The 13975-nt window shown below is 34.9% G+C and overlaps 1 protein-coding gene across 1 annotated transcript; it reads left to right on the top strand.

Annotated features, from left to right (window-relative positions):
- The first annotated feature begins 6747 nt into the window (after positions 1–6747).
- On the top strand, positions 6748–10065 carry LOC111893677 (putative disease resistance RPP13-like protein 2). The gene is made up of 2 exons (XM_023889743.3): positions 6748–9675; positions 9819–10065. Exons 1-2 carry the CDS (start codon positions 6748–6750, stop codon positions 9819–9821), a joined length of 2931 nt encoding a protein of 976 aa, XP_023745511.1. The 3' UTR covers positions 9822–10065.
- The last annotated feature ends 3910 nt before the right edge of the window (positions 10066–13975 follow it).

Raw genomic sequence — 13975 nt, 5'->3', positions numbered from 1 at the left:
AAGAAGTAAACCAGAGCATGGTCGTCGTTAAGGCAAATAGAAAAAGGACATTTGTGTTGTTTATCAAGTCATTACTACCTTACATTGTAAATTCTCTAATATCAGAAAGTAATCTTTAGTTACTATATTTTTGTGTCCCTCCCAACTGCCCACTGGAAAAGAATTCACGGAATTGTCATATCTCCACTTGAAAAGTGGTTACTTTCGGTCATGGTGATTGTGCCCTTTTCTTGCCCAACTGTAAAGCTTTTCCCAGACAAATTTACACAACTGAACGCAGAAGCATCTCTGAATGGTGGCTGCTAATCAAGAAATCGATGACTCTTGTTTTGAAAAACTCGATTTTTCATATTTTTTTCAAGAACAATCGCCCAAGTGAAACCCTAACTGAATCTCACTTAATTTACATTTGATTACTCTTCCGATTTGGTCTTGGCTATTAAGCAGCTATCGTTGGGTTCGATCAGTCAAAATCAACAAAAGAATCGACATGGTGGGGTATGTGTAACAAAAATGATTAATGAAGCATATTGACAGTGGTAGTGAGGTGGGCAACTGCGGTAAGCCACGATGGTGGTGAGGTATGTGGTGATCGATTTTGGTGGTGGTGGCAGCAGCTTAGGGTTTGTAGAGAGAAGGAAGGGAGAGATTGAATTATTGAGGGAGCCAAAGGCGATTTCATAGAAACGGAGCCAGTACCGAACAATGTTGAAAGTCAGGGTAGGAGAAAGTCAATTATACAGGAGAAAGACGTTGAGAGGTAGAGCTAAAAATCTGTAGACGGAGAGGATCGAGATATGAGGCTTTGATTACAATGTGGGACCGAGTAAAAGATCTCATTCAAAATTTAATATTATTTTATTCACATTTAGTTGTACTTTAGGCTTAGAGACTTGGACGTCTTAAAAAAATATTATTATATTGAATCTATTTATGGAAATAGTTAGATTTCTATTATAAGATAGTATATATATATATATATATATATATATATATATATATATATATATATATATATATATATATATATATATATATATATATATATATAACGTATCACATCTCATTTCATTTCCATTCCATTCAATTTTCTTTCAATTCTATTACAATATTTTTCAATTCCATTTGTTTTCTCCAACTTTTCAAGAAAAAGAATTTAAACATTCGAAAAATAGTAATGAAAAATATTGCAAACGATTCATCTTTAATTCACTAAAGATTCATTGACGAAACTGATGTTAGTTTGTTGCATTATCTTGTCCTGCACAACTTTTGTATCAGAATAATGTTAGTTCAACCAGCATTAATACGAGAAACTCAATCCATAGACAGGGATGGACGTAGGATTTTACAGTAGGGGTTGCACGAGAGAGTTAGGGGTTCCACGGTCGTAGAAATTTCGAAAATTTATGAAAAATTTTCCACTGTGGCCGGAAAAGTTAGGGGTTGCCGATGTCACCGTGGACCACCCCTTGATCCCCTGTCCATAGAGATCGTATAGAGGTAGAACAACTATAAATCTAACATTACCTTGTTGGTGATTCAATCTTTATGATCGATCAATTTCGTTGACGATTCCGTATGAGCAAATATTTGTTTATGTGTATTCTTGGTGACCTGGAAGATATTTATCCTTATTTTCAAACATCATACAACGCAAGTGGTTTGCGAAGTTTCAATGTGCTTCAAAAATGCACCTCAACAATACATCAAATTGCTCGTTAGATGAGTATCTAAATATGTCAGAAAGAACTTCATGTGAAAGTCTTCAAAACATATGTGATGGTGTTGTCCAACTATATAAGGCCGAATATCTACGTCTTCTAATATCTACTAACATTCATGTTGGTTCACTCAATTGTATAGATTTGATGATGCAAAATATATACTTCATAGTTATAGTTTATATGTTCGTTGTAGACAGTCAATCTTGTCTAAGAAAGTGTAAATAGTATAATTTAGACAAGTTGATCTATCAGAGCTAGTTTCGTTAGTTAATTTGAAGATATACTGATAGAAATTCGTAAGTCGAAGACTGAAGAACATCCCCTGATGACTGAAAGACCCTGAAGACTGTAACACCCGAATTCCCAGGTATATTATTTATTCCTTATTTTTTTGGAGGTTGGGAGAGAACTCGACAAGTTGGTGTTAAACTCGCCGAGTATGGTCGTGAATTCTATCCGGGTTCACAGTTGGACTCGGCGAGTTCATGAGTGGAACTCGGCGAGTCCACGCTGTTTAATGAAACCCTAATTCCTTGGGTTTGGAACCTATTTAAAGACCCTTAGTGCCGTCATTTGCGGCTACTAAACCCCAGAGAGAAACCCTAAGAGATCTAGAGCGTTTGTGAGGAAGGAGAGGCCATTCTTGATCATTTTGTTGGTGTAATTGCAAGAAGGAGATGACCAAGGCAAGAGGAGGCTGAAGGAGGTGCGATTCTGGTGATTTCAGAGTCCATAGACTTCATCTTGAGGTATTTATTCGGACCTTCCTCAGTTTTGGTGTTGATTCTTAGAGTTAGGGTTTTCTAACCCCCTTTAGAGGATGAATATGTGGAGCAACTGGTCCCTTCTCGAGTGTATGTTTTGGATCTAGACTCAAAGAGGTCCATAAACCTTAACCCTTGGAGCTTTATGAGTTATTTTGGGAGCCATGAGCTTAGGATGTTATTTTTGGGGCTAAATCACCAAGTGATACCATCTAGATGTTATATGACTGTCAAGGTCTGAACTTTACGTGATTATCATGTTTGGGAAGGTCAGATCTATGGATTTAAGGAACATATCTGACCTCAGGAGGTCAAAGGAGGTTGTGCATGGCATGAACTCGTCGAGTCTGAAGAACAACTCGACGAGTAGGGTTAGGGTTTCCCGTAAATCACTCAGTGAGTAGACTTGCCGAGTTGGGGAAATAACTCAGTGAGTCAGAGGGAGATTAGGGGACTGGAGTTCAAGGCGGAACTCGCCAAGTTGTTCATGAGACTCGGCGAGTTGAGTCGGGGTAGCCCCACGATTCATGCCAGGTGTGACTCATCGAGCAAGGGGAGGAACTCGACGTGCCAAGCGGGACTAAACAGTTAGTGGACATGTGTAGACTCGCCGAGTCGCCCAAGTGCACTCGACGAGTCGGGTCAAAGTTTGACCGTTGACTTTTGTTGACTTTTAGGGTTTGGTCAACAATGTGGCCTTTAAGCCAAGAGAGGGGTAAAATGGTCTTCTACCCTTCTGAGGGTGCTAAGATACGGTTGAGTATAGTATATTTATGAGAATATTGACTTTATGTGATTAGGCAGAGGCTAGATCGTATTTCTACCGAGTCAGAGATTTACCGAGACATCTGAGGTGAGTCTTCTCACTATACTTTACCTAGTGTGGTAACAGAATTATGTGGCAGAGTATTGTAGAGTTATATGCCAGTGTATTTGCATGTTACTATGTGTTGTGATTTATTGTGATATGTGATATGCATGATTCAGAGTTTATAGAGTTAGGACCAGTGGGTCCACAGAGTTATGGGACCAAGAGGGTCCCACGGAGATATTCGACCAAAGGGTCAACAGAGTACAGTCTTGAGTGGCTGATATGTGTTTATGTGGTATTTTGGGGAACTCACTAAGAAATTATGCTTACAGTGTTATGTGCGGTGTTTCAGGTACCAGCGATGATCGCGGGAAGGCGTCGGCATGACTCGTACACACGCACACTGGAGTTCATACATTTTGATCTTGGGGTTTTGTATTGAGATGATGTTGATACAATGTTTTGAAAAATGAATGTGAATGATGCTTTATGTTTTTTTTTTAAAAAAGTAAATAAAATTGTTAAATTTTACGGTGTTACAAAGACTTTATCAGCACCAAAGACATGGAGACACAATCTACTGAAGACATATCAGTGTGTCAAGACGTTGATGGTTATACAATGATGACACACTGATAAGATGATACGTTGATGACACTCACTGATGGTCATTCACTATCTGTTGAAGCGAAAGCTTATTAGCTTGACCCTGGTGTTGATGAGTAAAGTTGAAGTTGATCTCCCTGACGTTGAAGTTGATGCTCTTATCAACTTTTGATGTGCTGGTGCTGATATCCGAATCTGGAGAAGATCTGAACTGATCCATTCCTTATTTACATGTTCAGTTTATATTTAGATTAGATACAATCCCTTGATTGAAGGGATTCACTAGATTAGATTAGTATATATTCAACATAAGGGTAAAGCCTAATCTGGTGAATGTCTTGGTGACTATCTTTGTGACAACCCGTTTTCGTAATGAAAACAAATTCTTTCTTGGTGAAAGACAATTTGGTGACATCCATATTTTCACGGTCAGAAAAGACCGATTTGTTTATGCTTTATTTTGAAAATCAAAGTATCTTTTAAAGAAATATGTTGCGGAATTTGTTCCCAGAAAAACATGATAAATACGTTATCAAAGCGTTTCCGAAGAAATGTATTTTATTCATTTTAAAACATTGGGATGTCATCGTCAATATAGAAACATAAGCACAAACAGACCTTACATTTATTTACACTAGTGATCTCCTTAATCTCTCAGTGTAATGTAGATTCATATTGACACCTATGATACAAATAAACTGAGTGAGTCAGGTTGGGAAACCTGGTGAGTACATAGGGTTTTCAACCCACAATAAATATTATGTTTAATCATCAAACAATTAACCCGATTACTCATCCTCATTATCTTCTTTATTTCTTAAGGATCTACCTTATAATGACCATACCGTCGATACATTTCTAATGATATATATATATATATATATATATATATATATATATATATATATATATATATATATATATATATATATATATCATTAGAAATGTATCGACGGTATGGTCATTATAAGACTAGTGTTGAGTACTTTCGACATTAGTTTAGTACAAATATCGTTAAATCTATCTAAAATAATATTATAAAGGGTGTTTAGTCGTTTATATAACTATAAGGTCATTATATATATATATATATATATATATATATATATATATATATATATATATATATATATATGTGTGTGTGTGTGTGTATACATATATATATGATTTATACTTTATTTTAATACGTAAATATACTATTATAATTTATAACTCGTTCATACGAACTCCATTTTGACGTTCTTTATATCCACGCGTAGCTATCGACAAGATCTACAACTTTAGTTTAGACTCCGTCGGCTAATTTTGATATTATTTTTCGTCCATATTTTTATAAAATTAAATGATTTTGCTAAAATCATAACTTTGTCATACGAACTCAGTTTTTGACATTCTTTTTCTCAAAATTCATATTTTGAGTACTACGATTTTCGTTTTGGTGGAATTGGCTAAAAGTCAACCATTCTTTTCGTAGTTTTTTACGTCATACATTCGTTGTGTGTGTCTGATTTTATATCTTATAAAAATCATATCTAATTCATATGGAGTCGGATTTCTGCGAAATTTATATTTTCGGGATCGGGGAGACGTGTATTTTCTATATATATATATATATATATATATATATATATATATATATATATATATATATATATATATATATATATATATATATATGTTTTGGCGCACTTATTTTTACGATTTACGGACGATTCAGCTGATTTTTGTTATTTATATTATAATAATCATGAAACACATAATATTCACATAATTCTTCTTTATTACGTTAAATATGTTACAATTGTTGACCATAACTATTACTTTGTTGTTGTTGTTGTTGTTGTTTGTTAATCAAAATAGCTATCATTGCTAAAGGAATCTGTTACCCCATCCTTGTGATGCATCAAAGAACGTAGTCCTGGTTTCTACCTTTATCACACATAATGGTGGGTTTTGAAGTGGAGAAATAAAGAGACCATTAGTGTTAGTGGTTCTTGACTTCAGATTAAATATATTAGCGTTAGGGATGTAGGGATCAAAACCCAGTGTGGTTTTGTTTTTATTTTAATTTTTAATTGTAATTAGTTAAAAAATGTAGTATAAAAACATTTAAAAAGGGTAAAGAGGTCATTTTGTTTAGGCAAGACCATTAGTGTAAGATTGAGAAACCGTAAAGATTATTTGTGCAAGTTTAGATACCACAAGGACCATATTAGCCAAAAAAAATTTACAGGGATTGAAGTTGTCACCTTTGGTAAATCATGGGACTATTTATTTAATTTTGTCATAATTGAACGAATGGACTTTAGTTGACTGACAGGTGTTGGAAGACAAACCAAAAGGTATGTCTCCTCGTAACTTCCCTGTAATTCTTCCTTACTCCTATTAACCTTGATTATAGCTTAGTCGTAAAGAAACAGAAATTTACTTGTAACTTCAAATATTGACAACGGTATTTGACACGCCAATCAATTTCTCCTCTCTTTGTATTTTCTATGACCTTTCCGAGTGTCAAGTGTGAAATAGGTGACTACACATAAACGTTCCTTTTCTTATCACCTTAACTGAAATTACATGTATAAAAACAATCGAAAAGATCTCGTGGTAAACTTCTTCTTAGTTTCTTCAGATCAATAAACAAAAACTCATATGCAATTTCCTCGATCAGCAAATAAGAACCCATAAAGCAAATTGATCATTGTTTGTAGGCCGGTGGGCCAAACATAAAGAATAGTAGGCGTAAATTTGTATAAAAGGGTCAAGAAACCTTTCCTGGTATCACAACTCCATAACTACCGTGCTCCAAGTCCACAACAGAGAAAGAGAGAGATCTTATCCAATGGCAGTAGAGGCAGTAGTATCTGTGGTGTTACAGAAACTAACGGACATGCTGAAAGGGCATTCACAATCCCAAAACAAAGTCATAGTCTACGACGTCCAGGAGATCATTAAGTCGCTCAATTCGTTGAAAAAGTTGATGGAAATCAACCAGCAACCAGAAGAATACCTTGATGCTGTGTACAACATCGAAGACGGGATTGAGAAGTTCACTCTCATTGTTGCTTGCAGGAGGGACGTATTTGGTTTCTTAACAAACCATATTTTCTTCTTCAACAACTTGAAATCTTGCTACAATATCCACCAGAAAGTAAAGAAAATCACTACACAACTGATGTACCTAAGAGATCATCAACCTCACCAGAGGACTCCTATAATAGAAGTTTCAAACGAAGAAAAAGCTGATAAAGAACCTGTGGGTGAAAATCATACAACTGTAAAAAATCACACCCCTTCACAGGGTTCTTCTTATACTTCAGAAACACAAGAAACAAATCATGTAGGTTGTATGGATGAACTAAGCTTCAGTTACTCATGCAACGAAGAAGAGATTCAGATTGTCGGTGTCAAAGAACGTTTTCAGCAAAGACGGCGAATTTCAAGCTTTTCCTACAAAGAAGAAGATTTGGGAATCTTTGGGCTGAAAGAAGATGTCGACATTCTGGTTGATCATCTCACCAAAAACAGTACTGAACATGTTGTCTCTATTATTGGTGAAAGGGGTATAGGCAAAACAACACTTGCTCGCATAATCTACAAAAATAAAGACATCAAGCGCCATTTTCAATTCTGTGCTTGGGTTTCGGTGTTGGAGGAGTACTCCACAAAAGACATACTGCTAAACTTGTTCAAGGCAACCCAAAGTATCACGGATAAACCCATTAATATGGATGATGAGAAAGTAGTGAAGTTGAAGCTTTCATCATACCTCAAGAATAAAAGGTACTTGGTTATCCTAGATGGCTTAAGTACTTGCAATAACTTGGAAGTTTTAAAGGAAACCTTACCAGATGAAAAGAACGGAAGTAAGCTGCTCTTGACTTGTTTACAAACGATCGAAACTCCACAGATGAAGATAGTTTCGCATCGTATGATGCCTCTAACTGAAGACGACAGCTGGAACATGTTCAGAGAGAAGATCGGGAAAGAACAAAGTTGGGCTCTGGTTCCAGAGAAATCAAAGCTTGCAATTCTACAGAGCTGTAAGGGTCTACCCCTGAATGTTGTCCTACTTGCAGGTTTTTTCTCCATGAAGGATCCAAGCAGCTGGTCTCAAGTTTTCTGTTGTGAGCAAAACTCTGTAAACATATTGTCTCTTTGCTTTAACGACTTGAGCGACCACTTGAAGGTATGCTTGCTTTATTCAGTGCTTTTTCCTAAAGGATTTGACATTCCAGTAAGGAGGTTACTGCGGCTGTGGCTTGCAGAAGGCTTTGTCAAACAGAATTCGACCAAAGTGTTTCCAGAAGATATCGCCCAAACATATTTTGAAGAATTAGTCAACCGAAACATGATTCAAATATCAAAATTGAGGTCTGACAATAGCCCAAGAAGATGTCGCGTGGTTGGAGTTCTTCATGATTATTTGTTGCCAAAAGCCCAAGAAACTAATCTGTTTCACAACTATCGTAAGTTGGTTAATTCTGAAGAAGTAGATTTTCCCAATGTCCGTAGGATAGTTGAATATGATAGTCCAAAGAGAGAACAAGGAAACGACAGAAGAGAAATCATTGGTAAGGAAAATGTTGCCTACTCTTCATCCTCAAATTATTTCTCTTCGTTTACATCAAATGAGAGTCCATCGTCCCCTAAGAAATCACAGCCTAAAAGTTCTTTGTTCAATCCGACCCATTTACGAACTTACACATCATTTAACTATCAGAAAACAGATTACATGCATGCTAAGACAATTGGAAATCTTTTGGGACATATAATCAGTAATGGCTTTGGGTTATTACGGGTGCTTGACTTAGAGGGCGTGTATAAACCCATCTTACCCGAAAACCTTGGTAACTTATGCAATTTAAGGTACTTAGGTCTGAGATCGACATATTTAGATACTCTTCCATCATCAGTCGGTGAATTGACACACTTAGAAACCCTAGATTTGAAGCATACATGCATAGATGAGCTGCCATGTTCCATTTGGAGACTGAAAAAACTTTACCATCTGAATCTTAATGAAATGCGTCTCAATATGCATCCAAAGTACTCTTCCTTGAGGCTCTGGACATTATGGGGATTGTCTTTGGATGAGAAAGTCCCCATAAAGGATGGTTTAGACAGGTTGAATGATCTTAGAGAACTGGGTATTACATTCCAGCTAAGCTCCAACCAGTATGACTTAATGGAATGGATCTCCAAGTTAACAGAATTACGCTCCTTAAGGCTGCGATCCAAAGATAGTCTAGGGCGCCCTTCAAAACTGATGTTTAAATCAATGTCAGAACTTGGGCAACTTTCCCATCTAAACTTGTTGGGGAATTTAGAAAAGCTACCTGATTTAAATGAATTCCCACCAACGCTGAAGGTTTTGACATTGTCAATCTCACTGCTGAAGCAGGATCCTATGCAAACTCTCGGTCAACTTCCGTGCTTGACAGTGCTCCGGCTCTTGGGACAGTCCTACATAGGGAAAGAAATGGTTTCCCATAAAGGAGGGTTTAGTAAGCTTAGGGTGTTGAAAATGTGGATGCTGAAGGAACTGGAGAGCTGGTTTGTTGAAGAAGGATCAATGCAAAGCCTTAAACATCTAGATATCAGGTGTTGTGATAAACTACGTAACATTCCAATCAGATTGCTGCAACAACAGCAGTTAGAACACCTGGTATTGACAGGCATGCCACAAATATTCACAACCGAGGTCGAGCGCATGAAATCAGATCACACGTCCATAACCATCAACGATTGGAAATTTCCAACTTTACCTGTGAGTTTTTTGTATAAACTATTTAGTATATTTGCAAGCTGGGTTTGAGTTGAGTGTTTTTCTTTTTGCATCCTTTCATAGAAGTTTTGGAACTGATATGGATTACTTATCTGTAAATACTTACTTTCTTTTTTACCTGGCAGTGAGAGAAAGATGATTCTACTTTGGTGAAACCTAGCTAAACTTCAGTCAAGCACCAGTCATATTCTCAGATGCTTTTGGCGAACCTTTGTCTGTAGTCAAAAGTTTGTAATTGTAGTGCGTTTCATGATTAATTTCTCATTGGCAAATTGTACTTTAATTTATTCCTGCATGCCCAACAAAAAGTAAACAATAATCCTTTTATCATCCTCTTGATTGAGTTAGTTCCACCACTGGTTTGTATACCAAGGCAAATTTTATAGAAAACCAGATAAGCACTTTTTTTTAATAGCAAAAGATTATTTTTGGCTAGCAAGAAGCTCTAAAAACACTACAAAAAAGAGTCCAAAAACATTTTTGTCCAAGTAATGCTATCATTTAAACGAGTTTTTTTTTAAAAAGGGGTTGTTTTCAAAACTGTTTGTAAAACAAACAAAAGAGGCTGTTTCAAATCCATTTGCAAAAAGAAGGTTGTTGCCCCACTTAAACTATACGTATGATATTTTTAATTACATAAATGATCCTTGGACATTATTAAAATTTTAAGTTTTATATTATAAAACTTTTCAATTACACATTTAGCTTTTACATTTTATTTTTATTTTTTTACCTTTACCAACTTTATTCATAACATTTATTCTATAATAGATATATTATTGATGTAATAGTTTTTCATTATAAACATATTATTAAATTTTATACATAACCCTTATTAATTTATACAACTAAAAATATATCATTAACACCTTTAAATCAATATCAATATTAAATATTACTAAAATTATATATAATAAATAAAATAGATATTTCACATCATATTTATAACATTACGAAATCAGAAGACCAATTCAACATTAAATTACACAATCAAATGAATAAAAAATTACAAGATCACTAAACTTGAAATTACTAGATCAATAAAAATACATTGTCACATCTACGTGGTTCACCGTGATGATGTGTGTCCATCTAATTACGTATTCGGTGTGTATTCCTCCTATCTCGAGCAACAGAAAGTTTTGAGTAATCCGCTTGAATCACCCAATTTGAATCCAACTAATAATAAACATGGCGAAGTGGTGCAAAACCATCAGTATATTGTAGTTTATGGGTAGCGCTAGTGTACACATCTATGGTTTTTCTCCTACGATGTCATGCCTTATCATAAGAAACATCAACATGCAAAATAGTTTTAATATCTGCTTATATATGTTTCACCAGATAAGCAAAAATGAATATAAGAGAATTTAATTGCAAATCATATGACAAATGACATAAATTAGTATCTTAAATTTAATGTTGACATCATTTATATATGCAAGATATATATATATATATATATATATATATATATATATATATATATATATATATAATTTTAAATAAATACATACTTTATGTTTGAGATAGAAAAAAATTTAATGATACAAAGATGAGAGAAGTATGAAAACTAAGGATGCAAATATAAGGAACGAAGAAGTTGTAGGACAGATGAGAAAATTCAATTCGGTGATTGGAATTAATAGCATCAAAAAGTAAAATATACTCGATTATAAATAAATATCTTTTGTTTGAGATAGAAAAAGAGCTAATGATACAAAGATGAGAAAAATATAGACACTGATGATGCAAATATGAGGAACGAAGAAGCTATAGGATTGATGGGAAAATTCTATTCAATGATTAGAATTAATAGCATCGAAAAGTAAAATGTACTTAATTATAAAAAACAGAGATGACAATTCATCAACAGTAGAATACCAAATGTACATTGACATTTTTGGATCCTTCTAACTCTTTTGGAATTGTTTTTACATACATTATTATTGATTGGATAATTCATAAATAAAATTTGTATACTTATTTATTTTATGTCTATTTCTAATAATATCCACATAATTATTTAATATATTTAATTTTAATAATATTTAATATTTATATTGACTAAAGGTAAACAAAAATATTTAAAACGTATAAACTATTAAGGTCTATATATAAAATTTAAAAACATATTTTATAATAAAAAAAATATTATTTATAAATCAAAGTGGAAAATGAAAATAAAATATAAAAGACAAATATATAATTTAAAATGGTAACTGCATAAAACGTAAATGACCATTTATGTAACTTTAAATGTAAACGTCTATTGAAAGAAGTGGGGCCACAGCCCCATTTTTACAAATGGACTTGAATCAACCCCATTTTAGAAGCCATTTTGAAAATAGCCCCTTTTTACAAAAAAAAAAAAAAATCTCATTTAAACACCCATAAGAGTACATTTTAATATGTAACATCAAACATGATTGGTCCCTTTTTCATCACGTTCTACAAAAGACATAGCTTGTTTCTATGGGTGTTACCATTCAACATGAAAACCATAGAGAAAACAACTCAAATTACAACATATGGACAATAAATAATTGTCTAAGTTGTTTACTATCAAAAGCTAATCTCAATCTATCTTTAAGTGTACTACTCAAAAGATTACCACCTCTATACATGACATCGTACTTCTTGTGTGTACGTGAAAACACGTGGTAATAAGTAGTACATGAGAAATTGAGAACTTTGTTTTGTTAGTAACATAATCATCAAGCATATCCTATGTTGAAAGAAATGGATAGGTAATTCTACTTCAAGATTGTAACACCCAGTGTAACATCTAAATATTTACAACCAATTTAAACTTTTCAAAAACAACCCATATTCAGTAATTATTACAAAAAGGTTTTCAATTCATTGATTATCAGAGTATCCTAGAACATTAACATAAAACTGAGGAGCGGTACGATCACGCCTTCGTCTTGCCACGATCTCCTGAAGTACCTGAAACAATACACTGAAACTGTAAGCCCGAAAGTTTAGCGAGTTACCCCCAAAATATCAACCACAATACCATACACATATCATATCATATCATAAACAAAACAACCATGCGTATCGAGTCTACAGTGTGACTGGTCCGCCTGCACCAGGCCTTCAGTCCACCCGGTCCACTCTCTCTTCGAGTCTACACTATGACTGGTCCGCCCGCACCGGGCCTTCAGTCCACCTGGTCCACTCTCTGAGTCTATAATATGACTAGTCCGCCCGCACCGGGCCTTCAGTCTGTCTGGTCCACTCTCCGAGCCTTGGCACGTCTGGTCCGCCCGCACCGGGCCTTCAACTTATCCGGACCGCTCTCCAGGCCTTCGGTCTAACCGGTCCGCCCTGGGTATGTTGGCCTACAGCACAAAGCAGGATCCGCCTCAACCCAACCCCAGTCCAACAACCATGTGCACATAAACATATAATCATATAGCAATTCACAACTAATCAACCGATCTAGCAGATCACATAACATAGCAACATCCTAACCAGGAGACCGACCTAACCGGTCACTAACATAACTGTTGGATTAATGTCTAAGTCCATAACTATATTTGGTAAGACTTGACCCGACCCGGCATGGTCCATTTGGGTTGCATACCATCATGCACTTGAATGAGAGAAATAAGACACTTATGGTTATTAATATATTATAAGTTCTAGTATATTAATAATAAGAATAATAAGATTATTTAATTAGTATTGATCAAGAATTAATCTAGGATTAATTAAGTGATCAAAAGAAGACTAATTAAATATATGGGTTGATTGTGTAAATCATCCATACTTGTATAGTGGGCTAATGCTCCATGGATAATCAAGTTGGGCTAAAACCCATAGGATGGTCCATGGATGCTCCATGGTGTATTTGTACCCATGGATCCAAGGAAATGGAAAGCCATGACAATTAAGAGTTTACCCTAATTGTGTAACTATATAAGCATCTTATTATTGAGGAAAAATCGGCCACTAGAGATAGTGAAGAAAGGGCTAGCCGATTTTGAAAAGTGTAGAATTCTCTCAAATCATTCCAAGTGTTTTGATGATTATGATTCCATTTGAGGTGTCACACTTGGGGCACTAAGCACTCAAGCTTCATGAAGACTTTCTACATCAAGAGGTATGTATTCTATCTTGTTACATTATTGTTTTGTATGCTAGATTAGGATAATACCTTGGAAGTTCTTATTTGCATGTATAATAGAGAAAACATAGATCCAAGGTATTTAGGGTTGCATGTACACTTAGGAAGTGTTAGAATGCTCAAAACCCAACAGTGGTATCAGAG

Source organism: Lactuca sativa, chromosome 6 (assembly GCF_002870075.4).
Source record: "Lactuca sativa cultivar Salinas chromosome 6, Lsat_Salinas_v11, whole genome shotgun sequence".
Taxonomy (NCBI): domain Eukaryota; kingdom Viridiplantae; phylum Streptophyta; class Magnoliopsida; order Asterales; family Asteraceae; genus Lactuca; species Lactuca sativa.
Note: the sequence above shows the minus strand (reverse complement) of the source record. Positions and strands in the feature narration are given on the sequence as shown.